Source organism: Plectropomus leopardus, chromosome 11, assembly GCF_008729295.1.
Source record: "Plectropomus leopardus isolate mb chromosome 11, YSFRI_Pleo_2.0, whole genome shotgun sequence".
NCBI lineage: Eukaryota > Metazoa > Chordata > Actinopteri > Perciformes > Serranidae > Plectropomus > Plectropomus leopardus.
Genome location: NC_056473.1, coordinates 26,922,591 through 26,941,263, shown reverse-complemented (window position 1 = coordinate 26,941,263; position 18,673 = coordinate 26,922,591). Strand labels below are relative to the sequence as shown.

General features: G+C 42.9%; 1 protein-coding gene across 1 annotated transcript in view; it reads right to left on the bottom strand.

The window, feature by feature from the left end:
* Positions 1 to 1,820: 1,820 nt before the first annotated feature.
* The window catches only part of shank3a (SH3 and multiple ankyrin repeat domains 3a), a 221,936-nt gene continuing 205,083 nt past the window's right edge, over positions 1,821 to 18,673 (bottom strand). The window contains exons 18-25 of the mRNA XM_042496156.1: positions 18,119 to 18,254; positions 13,144 to 13,224; positions 12,942 to 12,965; positions 12,429 to 12,556; positions 12,094 to 12,199; positions 10,849 to 11,375; positions 8,619 to 10,732; positions 1,821 to 3,215 (exon numbers count right to left, since the gene is read on the bottom strand). Coding sequence (XP_042352090.1) covers positions 2,645 to 3,215; positions 8,619 to 10,732; positions 10,849 to 11,375; positions 12,094 to 12,199; positions 12,429 to 12,556; positions 12,942 to 12,965; positions 13,144 to 13,224; positions 18,119 to 18,254 — 3,687 coding nt within the window. The 3' untranslated portion in view covers positions 1,821 to 2,644. The remainder of the gene's footprint in view (positions 3,216 to 8,618; positions 10,733 to 10,848; positions 11,376 to 12,093; positions 12,200 to 12,428; positions 12,557 to 12,941; positions 12,966 to 13,143; positions 13,225 to 18,118; positions 18,255 to 18,673) is intronic.

The following is an 18,673-nucleotide window of genomic DNA, read 5'->3' as shown; positions in this document are numbered from 1 at the left end:
GAATACTTTACACACAAAATGACCATTTGTACGTAAATAAGTTTTTCTGTGATATTATGTATTTGTGAAGAAAACTTTATTCTCCTCCCATTCCTTCACAGAAAACTGCAAATGCATTGATTTGTTGATTGGAGACCATGTTTAACAACAGAGAACCACATTAAAACATTTTTAAAAACTCCCACACCACGTGCAGTATAATACATGTATTATTTATCCAGTCATATGCTCAGTACTTTACAAACATGCATTTTTGCTAAAATACCTTATTTAGTATTGAAGTCTGGCTTTTAAGAGAACATAGACAGTTCAGTTTTAAGTTGAAAGCAAGCGGCAACCTTCAGGGCTGAAAAATGAAGCCAATGCAAAACCGACAAAAAATGCAGTTCCTTGAATGGCCACTCGAGGCTCCTGAGGCAAGTAAATCCCCATAGACACTCATTTTAAAATGCCAAATTCTATAAAGCTGATTTCGACATTCATGCCAACTGAATGGGGGGTGATTATTTTATATAACGCATCCATTTACATTTTATCAATGTTTAAAGTAATGCATACTTAAGGGTGGGGTTGCTGCGAGGCATTACCACAGTCTGTGAGTCAGATCCAGTCATTGTTCCTCCACAGCTTCACCCTCTCATCCAAATATGGTCACTTCTGGCTACAAAAGACCGAGATGGCAAGGCTACGTCCAAATGTTTCTGTTCTATTATTGAATGATTTTAATGAAAATGCATTCTTTGGGAAGTACAGAGCACACGACTGAATAAATGAAGCTAATACTGCATGAGTTGTGGCAGAGTTTGTTTTTGTTTGATCCATACAGTTTTCCTGTTGAACGTGGTCTCCAGTCAGTCAATATGTTTGCTGTTTTACATGGAGGCATGCTAGAAAAAGTTTATTTTACAAATTCAAGGCAACAGTATGACTAATTGGTATACAAATGGTCATGTAGTGGATGAAGTATTCCTTTAAGCTTAATTTGGCACAGGCTTATTTTACTGGTAGCAGTTTCCTTGTGCAGCAAAAATGATCATTTCCTCTCTACTGGTGATAAGAAACATCCCAGTGTCTATCCTTTCACTACACTAGAGTTTGTGCAGCCCGCTCTGAGAAGCATCATCAGTGGTCACAGGGATGGAAATTTTGCTAGCCGTTAAACTTTTTTTTTTTTTTTTTTTCAGACTGTGGTGATGTTAAATTGACCTCACGGGTAAGAATTGAAATGGAAAGTGATAAAACAACAGGCAACAACCTCTCCATGCTAGTGCCCCAAACTTCCATCCCTGAGTGATAAACAGGCAAAAGATGAAGAGCCCCTTTTACCAATAAGCTGTCTCATTAAGTGGTCCTTACTGTGTGTTGTTGTGGATAAAGAAGGATCGGAGAACCACGTCAGTGAGAGCTGTAGCTGAAGCAGTAGGGATGGGTGTCAACTGGGGTCTCAGCCTCACATTACGGGATGCCCTTTAGTATGAAGGAAGACCGTAAGAAAATAAAAACAAACATCAAACTCTCTGTCCAAGACATGATGCAACTTGTCATGCTACGGTTCAAGAAAGGGTGACCATAAGGAAAGTTGTATACCTATGACAAAAATTTCATTTTCATATCTATATACTTTTTTAAAATTTCAAATATATATTTATATATATATATATATATGTATATATTTATAATATGTATATATTTTCACTCCTCCACAAAATCTGCTTTCGCTTTCAAGCCTTCTATACTAAAAACCAAAAACAGGCGCAGATTAATTTATTACATTTCCTCTTTGCAACATTGTCTTTTCTTCTGAAAGCTATATTTAGATACATATATATCATATTATATAATACCTATATATAATATTCCCTTTGGAAAACCAAAAAACTTGATTATGAAAAAAGCCACGAGTGTTGGTTAAACATTCTCCAAATATAATAGATAGCACAGTCTGGGTACCAAAGGCGGAGGGGTTTTCTCCCGTGGTTTACTTGGTGGAGTTCCACCTCTGGGCTCGAAAGTCTTCGGTTTAAAAACAACAGCAGATTTAGAGAAGACACACCTTTTCAGAGCTGTGTCAGCAGGATGTCCGTAGTCCTGTGTTCATCGTTGTTGATCTCTGTATAAATATTTTGAAAGGCAACTGAGCTTTCGATTTGGAACAAAAATTCCTTCTCCTCCTCCTTTACTCAAACTGCAAAAAGGCTTTCAGAGGCCTAATAGATGGAGGGATAGAGGTAGAGAGGAGAGGAGGGACATGTGAGAGGGAAAGTGTGAGTGTTACTAAGGGAACTGAAGCTTTCACAAATCAAATGTTTTAATTGGAGCTCATGCGATTTTCCTCGGCAAAGAAAGACCAGAGCCCATTTTGAGGTCTGATCTAATCGGCTGCAGGCAAGGAGGTGGGCAGAGGCTAAGGGCCGAGTAGAGGGGGACGAATGTATTGGATCCTCCTCTTCAGTGCAGTGCCAAGTGCAGGGTATTAATGCAGAACAGAAAGTGTTGCGAAGGTACACAGGTAAACATTTGTGATGCAGAACATAAAAGCAGCCAGAGTAAAAGAGGAGCGGCCCCTATCTTTTCTCTTTCGTCAACTCTTGCCCGTTCTATCTTCTTCTTTCTCCCCATCTGTTGCTGTGTCTCAGGGCAGGGGTCAGCTCTCTAGCAGCATTTTTAGTGCTCGTTCAATGTTCATGCGGTGTCCGACTCGCGTCACTCCCAGCTCTGCAAAGTCATCCTTGGTTAGAGCTGGGAGGTGAGAGCCTTCGATCTCATGTTCCTGAAACCCTGCTCTGTGCTCCCCCAGATTGATGCTCTCCAGCCAGTCACCGACGTCGTACTTATTCCAGAGGTGGAGGGGTTTCTGGTGGAAGGGCCGCAGGGCTAAAAGTGGTGACCCCAGCCCGGGGGAATGGGAAGGCGATGGGGATGGGGAGCGAGAACGGGAACGGGCGCTGGAGCTCCTCATTACAAAGCGGACCTCTTTCGGCTCCTGGGGTAGGCTGAGGCTAGAGGATTTGAGGATGGTTTGTGGCGGTGTTGTCGGTGAGGTCGGTAGGCCGAAGCCTGAGAATCGTCCAAGAGGGTCGCCCCGATCAGGTGAGCCTGAACCTGGGCTAGGGGTACGTCGGGTGACGGGGTAACGGCTGCCAGGGCGGATGGTGTATGTGGTGCCATAACTTCTCTGAGAAATGGTGTGGAGCTCGCCTAAGCTGCTGAAAAGTCTGGAGGAGGCAGATGGAGAAAAAGAGAGTCAGAAATGTTAACAGACAAAACAAATGTGCACTAAAGAAGAAAAAAAAAGGCGACCAAGCTTTGGGTTTTATGTATTAACCACTCTAAGTTCTTCTTTAAGTAAGTGTTGACAAATCAAGATAGTCTCACATAGCAGCAACATCAAAGCAGCATGCTGCACTCAGTGGTTGTGAGATTATTTACAGCTTTGGATAAAAATCTTTTTACCACTCAGTTATGGATATGTCACATTGGACTTGTATAATTTCAAGTATTACATTCAGTAGACAAGGGAATACATGGCAGCATTTGATTATAAGTTGGCACTATTTTACATCTACAGTGCATCTGACCATTACTCAAAGTATTTTTTCTTTAATAAATTAAATCTAAAGCTACTTCCTGTAACGGCATACAATATCACTGTGACCCACAACAGCAAAAGCCTTAAAGATAACAAATATCAAACTGATTTAGATTTTTTTTTTAGAATGAAATTATTTCTAGCCTGAAAGCATTAAATTCATTCACAGTACAAACATGCAAACACACTAGTATTTACTTATGTTTAAACACAATACACAGTTGCACATTACTTACACTGTTTTTTTTTCTACACTAGAGAAGTACAGTTTAGAAAGAAAACAGAGGTGACATTTATCAAATCTGTTAAAGGCCACATCGAGGCACGCAAAGCAGCACCTTTATCCAAAGATTAGCTTTAATCTTTTAATCAAACATACTTATGTACTCTGAAGTGCAGCTAACACTTAATTCAACGCGGTAAGTCAACTGTTTTTGGAACTGCAGTGATCAGCCAACCCAGTCTTACCATCTGCAGCATAAGGAGGAAGAATTGTACTAACACAATCTGGCAATAATTCTTAAGAATTTGATACTGACAACACTCACTCCTTCCACAAGAACAATAAATCCTCATTTATCCACATTTTCAATCCTGACCCTCTTTTGAAAAAAATAATAGAATAAATCTGTTAAACAGTCTAAAAGTGGGTTATTAGTATACTACTGATCTCATGGAGGGAGAGATGGTCAGAAAGGAGAAAAGAGATGGATTAGAGATTTAGTCTAACATGGAAGTTTTGTCTGGCTTGGTGCAGGCAGGGAGAGGCAGAAAGGAGAGGCCTAGATGTGCTAAGAAATGGTGCAATGGTGCCCGCTATATTCATGCATATTAGTGAGTGTGTTATGTACAGGTGTGGCACATGTTTTCCCTCTACTGCTTGTGTTTGATGTGGACTAAAGAGTGTAATGGAACAAAGGTAGCTGGGCAGCGCACAGGTTGGAAGAATGATCAGACTACAGGGAGCCGACGGATATGAGATGAGCTCCATGCGCACTTACACAGTCGTCCTGCCCTCCTGGGCGCACAGTCAGTTCTAGACCAATCAGATCAGAGCAGCAGGGCGGAGCATGCAAGGTGAGCAGAGAGAGAGCAATGGGAGAGAATGTTAGCATCACTCCATGAGACGCAGCCTGCCAACCAGACTCTGCTTCAGTCCACTCTGCTGCCTCTGACACGCCTTATGTGTGTGCATGTGTGTGCACGGGACTGTATGAGTGTTGCTAAGAGTACATGTATGTATGTGTGTGTGCAGGTGATGGTGTTATTGATGTAAAAGCACGACAAAGGCAGCAGAGTAAGCTTCGGCACCGGAAGGTCTGACCAGTGGGCTACATGAGAGAGAAATGAGCACACTATTCACATATCAAACACTGCACAAACAAAAGAAAAACAAACAAACAAACAAACAAATAAAAGGCGGGCACATGTCCCTTGACTTTTGTGGTAGATTTTGCACTTTTTCTGAAATTATATGGACCAAGAGAACTATTGTTAGCAAACAAACATTTACATATGTATTGTGCAAGTAGTAGTTACTAATTTAAATTGATGTGTGCTAAACTGTAAATAACGGATATGTGTTTTCTAATCAAGAAATATAATAAAATATTCTGTTCTGGTTTCAGAAACCTACAATGTCCAATAAGCAAGACAGTCAGGGACCATGGCCATCCTCAACACAATCACTGGAAAACAAAACAAAGTTATGCAAATTACACAAACAGAGAAAAACAGAAAACCAAAGAGCACAAATGAAACAAAATGAGAACCACGGGTTTCTAAACCACCCAAAGCTATGATACACAGCATGTGAACGAGGTGGACACAAAGAGTCAAACTACAGCAGCATGTGTGGTTTCTGGACGGGTTTCAATGGGGACACACAGTGGATGGGGTAAGTTACAGTGTAACATGACAGTTAAGGGTGCTGGGATGCCTGTGCTACATGTGAAATGCTCCAGTAGGTGAGGAGAAATGAATGCAGAGGCAGAGAGAGAAAGAGAGAGAGAAAGAAAGAAAAAATAATGGTGTGCATGATCATCTTTGTCATAGCCGAGGGCAATCAACTGTTGAGATGGATATGGTGGGGGTGAATTTGATTGCGTTATCTGCAGCAAAAGAATGATCCCAGTAATGAGTGAGTGTTACATGATATGTTGTATTTAAAATCATGGTCACCTGTTCCATCCAGGGATCATGATGTTGCTGAGGTGCAGACCAATGACTGATGGCTAAATTAGGCTTAATGTCTCACAGTGACTCATTGGTGGTCACCAAGGCCACACATTGTCTTGAGCAATAGGGAGGAATTAGCAGATCAATCAAAGCTACTTTGGTAACAGACCACTCTTACTAACATTGGTACAACAGTGGTAAAGGGATGGGACTGCAGAATATGCGCATATGGGTTTTATGATACGGGATCGGTTATGCTTACACAACAGTTTTCATCAAACAAATCTGATGGTCTGAATACATGACACCATGACATTTATTGAGGTGCTGGAAGTAAATTCTGCATCAAAGATTTTCAGAAAAGAAGAGGTGGTGGCAGACTTCTGTTGATACCAAACTACACTGTCACTCGCGCCTGATATCAGACAGAACTTTCACACTCCGTTTCCATCTTCAGTCAACTCAAACTCAATGTGGAGTGGGCGGATTCGAAGGTCTGGACCCAAGCAACTGTCACTCCCGAGGAGAGGACAACAGTTACAAAATTCTGCCAAACGCCAATCTTAGTCAGCATCAAAAGCCAAAAGCTAATAGCCCTATACTGATCAATCTCTAAAGAATTTTCCATTCTTCAATGGCTATAGATTGGTTAAAATGTGAAGCACTTTGGTTTCACTTGTGTGGAGTCGGTCAGCTCCTCCTGTTAGTTAATATGAGAGGACTGCGAGAGAGTCTATTCCAAGTTTTTTTCAATCTTAGCTTGCCTCTTTTTTTGGCTCCTCTTAATCAGAAGTGAGTTATAGTGAACATGAAAGCAAAACTGTCCTGGCTCCTTATCCATATGAACAGAAATGAGGACAAGAGAAGAAGAAAGAAGACAAAAAATCAACTGCATCTAAAGAGTACCTACAAACTCCTCAGCTCTTTGAAAGCTACATTTTAAGATCTAGATAGATAAATTACTGCGATTGAAGGAATCTCCGGAACAGCACATTAACATTAAAAACAATTATTGTCAATTTCAAGGCAGAGCAGAACTACAATGGACGACCAAAGAATGACAGCCTTTTTTTCTTACAACTTGCCAAACCATAGAAACACAATCAAGCCAAATCCTGCATAGAACAAAAGAGATACATTTATTTAACTCCACATGGCACCTCAGGACTTTCTACATGGTCAGGACTTTGTCTTGGTAGTCGAGTCATTAACATGGCTGTTAATGCCAAGATCATGAGGGGATGGTTTTAAGGTGACACACCATTATAGTTCAGTCATGTTCAAATACTTCTGAAATACATCCTTAGATCTTTGAAGTTATCACTGATAATACTGCAGGCGATGATAAGAAGGAAACTGCAGTTTCTGATCCTATCAAATTTATATCAGTGATGGCTGCAAGGAGTTGTGGGCACAAGGATGCATTATGCATTATTTGAACAAGGACTCTGGTCAAAGCTTAAGGAAAAGCTGGAGGGGAAGCTACTAGCAGGGTCAAAGATTAGAGTGTGTGTGAGATGAGGAGAGGCTGTCAGGAAGTGCATGCCTCCAAGCCCTGTTACCTTGTTTGCATCAACAGATAATCTACAACAACAATAACTACTACTACTACCACACACACACACACACACACACACACACACACACGTAACTGTAGCCTTATCATTATTGACTACTTAATGTATGTACTTTACAACCACTTAACAGGAAGCCAAGGAGTTCAGCTGTAACTATGGAAACAAGGAACAATTTAGACCCAAGACAAGAGCCATCAATTGTATTACTAATTTATATCAAACAATATAATATAACCAATTTGTCTTATAAAACATAGCCAAAGTCCAATCTGAAATGGTTATATTCTCTTTAAAATAAATGTCATTCTCAAAGATTCTGTAAGAAATCGGGTGATGCAAACAAGGTAACATAATTTTAAAGGAAAATATATGAAACAAAATGTAAAAAAAAAAAAAAGGGTTATCTTTCAATGGGATTAGTTGATAGGCTTGTTAGGAAAAAATATATTTAAAAAAAGCTTAAGTTTACCCTAGGGGCTATAACCTTAAGGTTTACTCTCTTCGGTGTCCTCAAATCTGCAGAAATATAAAGGACTTCATTGTACCTTCAGGTATTGTGTGAAAACAAGAAACCCACAGATAACAGACAAAACAGCACTGTGCGTCAGATGCTTCTGATACTGTCGCTGTGTGAGGATCAAGCCTGCCTTTGCCCCCTTCTATGCCTCATATTTACTTTTTTACTCACTGATGTTGCAATATACTGTATGACCCATAAAAAGCTTAGCAATGTTGTTACATTAACATTGTCAGGGAAGCTAATGCTAGCATGCTGTTGACCTCTGATCTCATTAATGCTTACCATCACAGTGGACTGGCTTTAATGTGGATTCATTTGTTTTACAATGCAAGTAAGAACAAATTGTGCACAGAAATAAAACTAAAAGCCTCCCTCTTTGACTCAGCCTCTAGGTATCCCTCTTGCCAGAGAAATACTACCAGATTTAAGACTAAAATAGATCACAAATTGTTGTTTACAAAATATGTTTGCTTTTAAATAATAAATCAAAGCTTTTGTGTTTGCAATCTCTCTTCCAGTGGGCTTGTTATTGCAAAACGTCAGGAAGGATTATCGACTGCCGACATAATAATGGATCTAAATATCTCTTGTTGGTAGACAAGAGACAAGAGTTTAACTTACAATTACAAGTATGGAACTTTAATTATTTTAAGATTTTTTTCTCTGATGCTGAGTATAGTAAAAATATTCTGAAATCATCACTTTAAATGTAAACATCTGTTCTGTTACTCAGTGTTGAATACAGTTTTCTTACCTGGCACCAGCCACAGGTGACTTCCTCCCCGGGTCAAGTGATGCTCCCAGTGGTTCCTCTCCTAGTGACCTAGTGTCTTTATTTAGCTGCTGTAGTCGTGAACTGAGCTCCCCCATAACAGATGGTTTTGCTCCCTCATCTACACCCAGTCCAAGTCCCAGCCCACCAAGATTGCCCAAACTCCCAATACCTAGCCCCACCCCCGGCCCACGAGGCTCCACTGGGTCCCCCCACAGCTTGGACCTCCGCTGGAAGAGGTAGCGTGGCTTGGTGGGGGCTAGTCCAGTCACTGAGGCTGAACCACCTGAGGGCAGCCCAGCTCCTCCAGCTGCAGCAACAGCCAGGGCAGCAGCCTGCTGTTGTGATAGCAGCTCGCTGTCAGAGCTCTGCTTCAGCAGAGGGTCCCTGAAGGTGACTGGGCCTTTACTGCCTCCTATCTGGGACTTGAGTCGGGGCTTAGGAGGCACTGGCGGCTTGTCGAGCACAAAAGTCTGCCCGTCGGCATAGGAGGTGTGCGTGGTGTGTGTGTCGGCAGGCTCGCCGCTTTCTGAGGACAATGTGGACATGCTGGAAACCGTGGAGACGGTGCTGGTGGTCTCGAGATGGTGGTCTCGCTCTCTGTCACTGGAGCTGCGCGTGTCAGCCTCCTCCACGCCTGAGTCAGCCGCAGAGCCAGACTCGCCCACCGGTGGGGGCTCCAGAGGGTCAGATGGCTTCCCTGAGACAGCTGCTGCACTGGGTGGAGGTGCCGGCTGGGGAGGCTGAGGCTGGGTGGGGGTCACGGTTGGGGTTGTTGGGGTTGAAGGAGTCTGGGGTATGGGTGTTGTAGGGGTGGCGGGAGAGGAGGCAGGTTTAGTTGGCGACACAGGCGTCCCCTGTGCCTGTGCCATCAGCCCATTAGCAAATTCATCTGGTGGTGGAACAACTCCAATCTTACGTAGCTCCTCTCTAGTCTCCTCATCACTGGAGGACAACATCGCAGGGGGCAGGGTCACTGTGTACGGATCCACATCCTCCTCAGAGCTTCCCTGAGCCAGACTCTTCTCTTGGGCTGGACTGGCTGGACGCTGAGTTTGAGGCTGGGCCTGGAGCTGGGCTTGGGGCTGCGTGACTGTGGGACTGGGGGATTTAGCCCGTGGACTTAGAGATTTGCTGGGCTCCGTGGACGTTGGGGCAGGTGTCTGTTCTACTTCTGAACCCATCCCGACAGCCTGGCCGTTACTGGTAGCATGGACCATGATAAGTCCTGCTGTTTTCTGCTGCGACGTATCCATAATACTGATCAACATACTTTTTTTATCTTCTAGTCTCTTCTCCTCCTTCCGCTCCTCTACTCTGGCCTCCATCTCCTGCCGGAATGATACAGGTGATGGCGACGTGGCCCATTGCGGTTTGGTGGGCTGGGGAACTAAAATAGATGCTGGGGAGGATCCAACTCCGTACCCCACTGCCTTGGCGCTTTTAGGTGAAAAAGGGGGAGTTGAGGAAGCCCCTTCCCCATGTGGAGACTCTTTGGTCTGAGGGTCAATGAATATACCGCCCTGGCCTGCCCGCTCCTGTTTAGTCCTAGGCTCTGGGCTGCCAGTTGGGGACTGGCTCTGAGAGGTCAGTGCTCTCTCCCTTGCGGCCAGCGCAAGAGCCAGTGGAGAGTTTGGGTCCAGGGGCTTTCCTGTAAGTGGATGGATAAAGGTGGTCCCACTGGGTGAGGGGCTCAGGGCCAAGGCAGGGGGCGGCAGCTGTCCCAGCTCTCGGGTGAGCATGCGTTCATCGATGGAGTGAGACTGAGTCAGAGAGGGGGAGTCAGAGCTGGTGGTAGACGCCCCCTCCATGGTCCCAACAGAAAGGAAGACAGTGGATTTCCTCCGTTCTTCAAGGCGACGCTCTCGATCTTTCACTGCTCCAGCTATTGCAGCGGCAAAGGGGCCCTTACCCTGAAACATCATCTCTCCCTGGGCACGCAAACGTTCTCGCTCAGCCATCAGCTGCTGCTGGTAGTAGTCTGCACGGCTGGTGTGTGTGTGTCCATGGGGATGTGGGTGTCGTCCTGAGGGTGAGCTCTCTCGGGAGTGGGCAGCAGCTAAGGCTATACTAGCTTTTTCTTGTGCATCTTCAACCTGCAGTAAGACAAACAAAATTAGCCAAACATGTCAAAGGTAGTGGCTCTTCAACACTAAAATAAAATAAATAGATAAATAAATAAACAGTAGACCATCCCCAACATGTGGCGTACCTGTAGTTGTTTCACCAAAGGACTTTTCTTCCTCTGAGGCTTGGTGGGTGTGTACAGTCCAATGCTAAATTGACCCACATTAGCATAAGGGTTGTCAATAACCCGACCCTTCCTTTTGATTCGCTCAGGTGGAGTAGCAGCAGAAGGACGGGGAATTTCCGTAGGTTCTACAGGTAGATGGGAAGAGTCCTGGAGGATGATCATGGAGCGGGCTTTTTTCTGTCTCTCTATGTGTGTGGCCTGCCGCTGAGCGGCCTCGTAAGGCAGGTCCAAAGAGGAGGGCTTGAAGCTGGAGCGTCCTCCAGGCTCATGGCCCTGACTCTGGGTCCTAGATGGGGGAGGAGGGGGACAGAAGGCTGGGGGAGGACCAGTGTCTAGGTAGTAGGGAGGAGGGGGAGGTGCTGTTTGTGGAGGTGGAGGGATGGGATGGGGCTGTGAGTGGTCTCGGAGGCTGTCTGTCATAGAGGAACTGCGTGGAAATCTGTTCTCGCCTGCAAGGGCAGACAGCCGATCCTCCTCAGTGGCACCTGATGAGGGAGGAAGAGCACAGATCTTCTGGTGACCGGGAGTAAGCTCATGAAAGAGGATCACTTCATACCAACCTAGCAGGTCCACAGCTGCTTCCTGAAAAACACACTGCAATGCATCCATCTGTACATCTGTAGACTCACACATGTAATGTATCTGGTGTCTCAAACCCAGCTACACGATATTTTAATAAAACTTGTAACTCTTTTAACTATTTTGGACTTATTTAACAATTAATTCAACATTCATTTAATGAGTGTGCTTGAGAACAGGAAATCTGTTTAATAATACAGGGACTATGAATAATGTATGTGTATATCTACTTTTGAAAAAGCCTCTGCACTTGAACATCTGCTCTGCAAATCTGTTTCCGTGAATATCCAATAAGCACATTTGCACATTCTGAACATGTAATGCAAAGTAAGTATGTATTCATAACCATGTTAACATTTGTGAATCTGTATTTCTCGTCCACGGGAACTTACTAGTTGGAATTTGATGAGAACGCAGCTTCATCTTCAGTGTTTTATATTTGTTGTACTGCTGTCAACATGCTAATCTTTGTGAGTGTGCTGATGCAATTTTACAAAAAAATGAAGAAGCTTGTTTGTCTCATATGTGCTACATGTCAATATTTAGTACCTATAAGCATACTGTACATAAGATACACTATCATTCACCTTAATTGAATATGTACAGGATGGGTGATTGTTTTACCAAAAGACTTGGTCCTGGACATCCCCTTTGGTAGTGGTATGTGACCTCTCTCAATGCCTGGGTGAAGACCTCCATGTAGAGTCATCCCTTGTCTCTCAAACAGTGACTGCAGCACAACAAAACAGAGTGATGAAACACAATCTCATTGCCTTTAAAGCTTTAAAACTCCTTAAAACTGTATTTAGAATATCATCAGTAATGCAGCACAAAGCAGTTTATGCATACATGTGGGCAGTGTTGCCGGGTGCTGTGCAGCCTGTGTTTTTGAGTTATGTTGTGCGTTAGTGGCAGTGGCATATGCTGTCTGCCAGTGTGCTGTGTGTAGGTGCACTCACACTGATCTCTGCTGGTGTTATTCTCCTGCTGGTAGGCCTTTGTTTGACAGTAGCTGCTCTGTAATCTGCCTCGGGGGGCTGAGAACGCAACATAGACTCCTGGGACGCCAACATCTCATCTAGTCTCTCTGTTGAGAAGGAAATGAGCCACCGCTAAATACTGAGAAGCAAGATCAAGGAAACACTGTGCCACAATGTGATTAAAAAAGCATCTCCAAAATGTAGCAAAACTCTTCAATGTGAGGTCATGCACTCAAATATTGTATAAAATCACTGCACTGTCTCAAGACAAGTTCACTGTGTTTCCTTGATGAACTCTAGGAGTGAGCACTTAGAATTAAAAGAGAAAAAGAAAGAGTAGAAAGAGTAGAAAAGGACAAAAGGCGAAGAAAGAGAGTCAGATTTCAACTGCTCTGCTCTTCAGTTCTAAACCAACACTGCTTAAATTGAGACAGCAGTGATAAATCATCTTTATGACGTTCAGAGAGGTGTCATTATTTGCCTCAGACTCACCTCCTCTTCTCCTCCGAGCAGAAGCTTGGTGGGAAAAAGATAGCGTCAGCAGAGGAGGGGAAATGACAAGAACAAGCCAACAGAAGTGACTATTCTAAAAGTTAGGAGACATACCAAGTTTTAATGACAAAGGGAAAGCAGAAATGTGACAGAAAAGGAGGGCGAGAGTTTAGAGTTTGCATGCCAGCAATCTGGAACTCACCCAGTTCCTCCAGCTCAGCGGTCATGGACTTAGAGCGCAGTGTCAGGGTGGTGCTGGGAGCTCTCTTGGGTGGAGGGGGAGCTGTGGAGAAAAGGCATGGTGTTGAGGATGAGGTTGAGGGGGATGAAGATCCCTTGGGTTTGCGGCTCAGTGCCCTTCTTGCATCCCCCAGACGGCCAGCCCATCCCGTCCTTCCTGCTTTGATCTGGTCAAAATCAGATGAACTGGACTGCTCACACTTGACCAGGACCTTGTTCAAGCTGCGGTTGGAGCCCAACTTCTTCATGTTTGGCTTTCTGTTGCTCCGACGGCTTGTAAATTTGTCAGTCTGTCTCCAAGACTTTCAATTTTCTAGTCTTTGTGCTGGAAGAATTCCTCTCCACTGAGGAGCCCGGAGGCAGTAAATGTACAGCTCGGTCCACTCTGTAGCATCCCTGGCTTTCTGAATCCTCCCATTGCGCATAGAACAACTGAATTTGTCTGCCACAATAGGCAGAATGAGTAAAATAAGAGTGGCAAGGAGAGGGAGAAAGTCGTCCATCTTACTTTTAATATGCTGCCTGTCTGGAATTTAGCAGGTGTATATCAGACAGAAATGCGCTGACACACAGGCTTACACACACATGCACATCCTCCCACATGCGGGACCACATACAGATACACAGAGAAAACTCCCAGAGGGAGGACATAATGACATGTGGGATGACAGACGAAGGGATGACGGTAAATTCAACAGCTAAGAAAAAAGATTTGCTGCAGACGTTATACCCAAAAGCCCATGGGAGCCTCCCAATCCTACTACACACACAATGCAACTGGGCTGTTATCGTCCCACTCAAAGCAGTACAACATATCTAACAAATGTTAGCTCCAAACACAAACGACAGAGTCACAGGTTTCAATAAAAGGCTTAAAATCAGGTTACAACAAACACTGCAATTAACCAAATCAAAAATAATGTGTTTATGTATTTAAGCATATTAAGTCTGCAGTAACAGCGTAATGCCATGCAGCTGTAAAGAGATCACAAAGCAACATACAGCAGCAGTCTCTACGTGCTATTACAAATCCAAGTTCCCTATCATTACCCCACAATAGAGCTAAATCCGCTCACTCAATACGAGATCGACCAGCTAGCACTCAATGCACCACTGTAAAGCGATAGATCTCCAAATCCCACAGATGCCCTAGTGCCTTACTAGAGCCTAACTGTCCTGCTGCCGTCAGCAGCTGCAGATCTGGTGTACATACGCCATCCTGGGTACAGTCCGTATCAAACATCCTCATTTCCTCACCAGTCTGCACATTCTGGTACAGTTGCAGGGAGCAGAGGAGACGGAGGAAGACAGAGCAAGAGAGAGGAACAGAGACAGAGTCAGAGGGAGAGAGAGATGCTTTTGCTGTAATGTAATGCTTAATTCAAACATGCAGTGTAGTCACCATGGCAACAGTGGCAGTAGTGAGGCCTTGCATGGTGCAGAGAATGTGTGTTTTATATGTGTGTTTGCCTGAAAGTCTCTGGGTATGAGTGCTACTGAGAGCATACGCCGGTGCATTTGTGCAAAGGTGCAGCACAATATGCAGAGTCCCATCAAAGTCCTACTGGAGGGGCAGTGCGGCAGGAGAGGGTTTGACACATCTTAGGATGTAATAAAAGACGACATTTAGGAGAAGTTTGAGAGAGGGGTGAAGAATTCTGTTCTGGGCTCTGAAACACTAAACACGCTCTCCATTTTATCTACAGCTGTTTGCACTGACTGTGTCTCAGCACTTGAATCGATCTGTCCATCTTTCTTCGATTTTCAATAAAGGAATCGTACCAGTAGGGCTGGGCGATATGGCAAAAATATTATCATGATAATTTTCCCCATATTGATTGATATTTATCACGATATATAATTTGATAATGCTGCTTTAAAGTACCCTGATAATGTCCAAATGGTAGCCCACAGCGCTATATTCACATTGACCAAACGATATTGCTGTTGAGCTTTCTAAATATTTACTAACTGGAGTCTATAAACCTCTTTAAAAAAAAGACCAAAAAAAGGAAAGAAAAATAAACTATGCTTAGCCTGGCGGGGGGTCAGATCAGGTCAGGTATAGCAGCATGCTGCGTCAATTATACACTGGGCGAAACCCTGCTTTTCTTTATCCAGTTTCTTCTGTTTTTAAGGACAGCCTGATTTATACTTCACCTTACACCTTCACCACCGCTTTGCTCCTCATTTTCCCCCTTTTTTCGTTATGTCGAAAGACTCCACACGGCATTCTCCCGGCACTCTGTTTTAAATGTCTCCTCACCTCGGCACACTTCTTCTTCTTCTTCTTCTTCTTCTTCTTCTTCTGTTGGGTGGCGTCCATAAAGTCACATTGCCGCCACCTACTGGATTCAACCTAAGGTCTCCACAATAATCACAATAACCCTTCCTGACCCGCTCTCTCTCTAAAATATCTGATCTACTTCTTGGCTGGTTGAGAGAGCCTAAAAGCGTTTCTCAACAGCTACTGTAGCTACATCCTCTCCTGAAACAGAAACCTCCTCGTCGCATTAATAATGACCTCTATTTTCTCCGACTTTCTCTCAATACCAGCAGTAAAATTTATCACCATCGCCACAAAGGCCAAAAAACTTAGTTTTATCTTTACAAATGCACTCCTTACGTGTCCTGACTCAGCCGTCCACTGTGGCCTCGCGCTGCACACCATAGCTCGTCCCACAGCACACTCACCTGAGCGTACTCACCTGAGCACACAAACTAAAACTAGTGAAAATGAGTGTGTACTGTGACGCCTATTCCCCTCTGCTGCTGACAGACAAACATCTAACAACTTCTGCTGTATGACACAGCACAGTGGGCAAGCTGTTTGAATCTACGTATTTAGGTCTATCCATGTTGAGTAAAAATGACTATAGTTTATCATCGTCATAAACTTTTTATCGCGATCCTGTTTCGAGATCGTTATATCGCCCAGCCCTACGTAACAGACATTGTCTTTACAGCCTAACTTGCTTGACTTAATATTTGTGGTCTCAGCAGAGATAAGCAACTTTAATAGAGGCAACAAGACAATGACTTGGGGACACAAAATGCAAAACTAAATGAAAAAAAAAAGAACCACCAAGGTAAAAGCACTCTAAAGAAAAGCAATTATGGCAATATTATTTTATGTAGATCCAATACATCTACCATAGTTGTCCTATATTACACAAATGACTTAATTATACTGAGAACAAGTAAAAAAAACCAAACAAACAAAGAAATAGATACTAGACATTTTGGTAAACAAAATTACTTGCTTTCTTGCTGATAGTTAGTTAAAAAGATAGATACTTTAGAAAAAAAGTCTTGCAGCACGCACATCCAAAAACAGTCAAATACTAGGTGCTGGACATAACAAAAAAGATACAAAAGAGTGAGTCAAGATTCTATTTTTGTAGATTTATATAAGATAGATCTCTCATTTGCTTAGCATAAAGAAACTGGAGACAACAGTAGACCTGGCTCTGTCCACAGGTAACAAAATGTGCCTACTAGCACCTTAAGCTCAATAATTAACACATTCTTGTTTGTTTAAACCACACAAAAAACAAAGTGTGAAAATGACAAATACCTTTTATATGGTGGACTATTTCTTGGTCAGAACACACAAGTAAGAGCAGAGACCCAGAGTCTCGTCTGGTCGGCTGGCAGCCTCACTGAGCAAAGAAATCGTCTAACACATAATCCCCCGTAAAACGGCAAATTGTCATTTTTACAGTTTGGATTTTGTATGGATCAAACAAATGAGATGAAATATGTTAATTAATGAGCTTTAGCGATGCTGGTAGGCGGATTTTGTTACTTTTTGACAGAGCCAGCGTGTTTCCTCTGTTTCCAGTCTTTGTGCTAAACTAAGCTAACCAGCTGCCGGCTGTAGCTTCATATTTAACCAAAAGAAATGAGAGCAGTATTGATCATCTCATCTAAGCATATTTCTCAAAATGTCTGACTTTTGCTTGAATAAATTATGACATTTGAGTGAACTCAATCTGCTGAGAAAGACTGTGACAAGCAGTTCAAAGCTCTAGAAACGGTACCAAGTGAACCTTTAGTTCAGATGTTTGTTGTTTTCAGTTTTTGTCAAAATGTGTTTAATTGTACATACCACAAATATATCAAGTAAAGACAAAGCTTCAAATAGCTAGATGAATAATGGCTAATTTCTAGAGGTGGGTTGATTTAAAAGAGACAAGCATAAGGGAGAGACAGAGACAGAGACAGAGACAGAGACAGAGGGAGATTAAGAAAGACCATAAGACCCTGAGTAGCAGGATTTAGTTGATACGGTACTGTCCCGATGAAAGTAGGTCAAACCCATTTATCACTGTCTCTGTATCACAATAATCGCAAAGGAGGTGCACACACCACTCTACCGGACACACACACACACTTGCAGTGTACACAGTCCTGGGGTCATAGTGCCAGGACTGTGTGGGAGCTGAGTAATGGCAAGCTGTGGTTGACATGGAAACCACATGAATTTACAGCAGCGAAACGTGGTAGAAATCACCTTGACAACGGACACACACATATCTTCCTAAGTCTTCTGTAATATGAAACCAACATACGTCTCCATTAGATTACAGTCATAAAATTCATTATCAAATCACTGAGACATCCTATGAGAAATTATGTGTCATGCTATAATCCTTAAGAGTGCACAATAAAGTTTAATTAGGTCATTATTATATCATTAGTGGAACATGTAATATTTAAATCACTGTATATCGTAGTAAATATGTTTAATAAAAGCTACAAAAAGCACATATATGAAGTAGCATTTCATGTGATTTTAATATAGGTACACTGCTTTTTGTGACATTTGACATGCGGAAATGTATATGTAAAGTAAGATATCACATGTAGCACATGTGAAATGCAATATTTCACTGGTAGAAATATGAATTTAAAATAGATGTTAAAATGTTTACCTTTCTTGCGAACGACTTCCTCAGACTCAGGTTTGCGTGTGACAGACACCACCTTCATCAGCAGCCTGTTGCCCCCTTGCCGGATCAAGGACACCACCTGCTTATGGCCAACCTTCACTACGTTCACCCCATTAACCTGAGAAAGGAGCACAGACAAAGACAGAATAAGATGCCGGTGTATCCTTTTCTGAGCAATTCTGGTGACATGAAAAGCATAATAGTTGCTAAATTTTGGTCAGTTGGAGTGGGCCACTTAACCCTTATGTAATTCTCTGCAAATCATCAATATCTTCTATTTACTGAATATAGTATAGTATCGTATAGTATAGTATAGTATAGTACAGTACAGTATAGTTTTTTTGCATGCAATTAAAAACTGCATGAGATGCAGATGAATTTCAAAAAAAAAAGGGGGGGGGGGGGGGAGTCCCCCCTTTAACTTGAAAACAACAAACAATAATAAAAAGATGCATTGGTTTGTCTCTGCGCACCAGTCAAGTTGCACTTACAGTTTACATCCATGTCTGTAAAAACATGGATGCTTCACACGAAAAA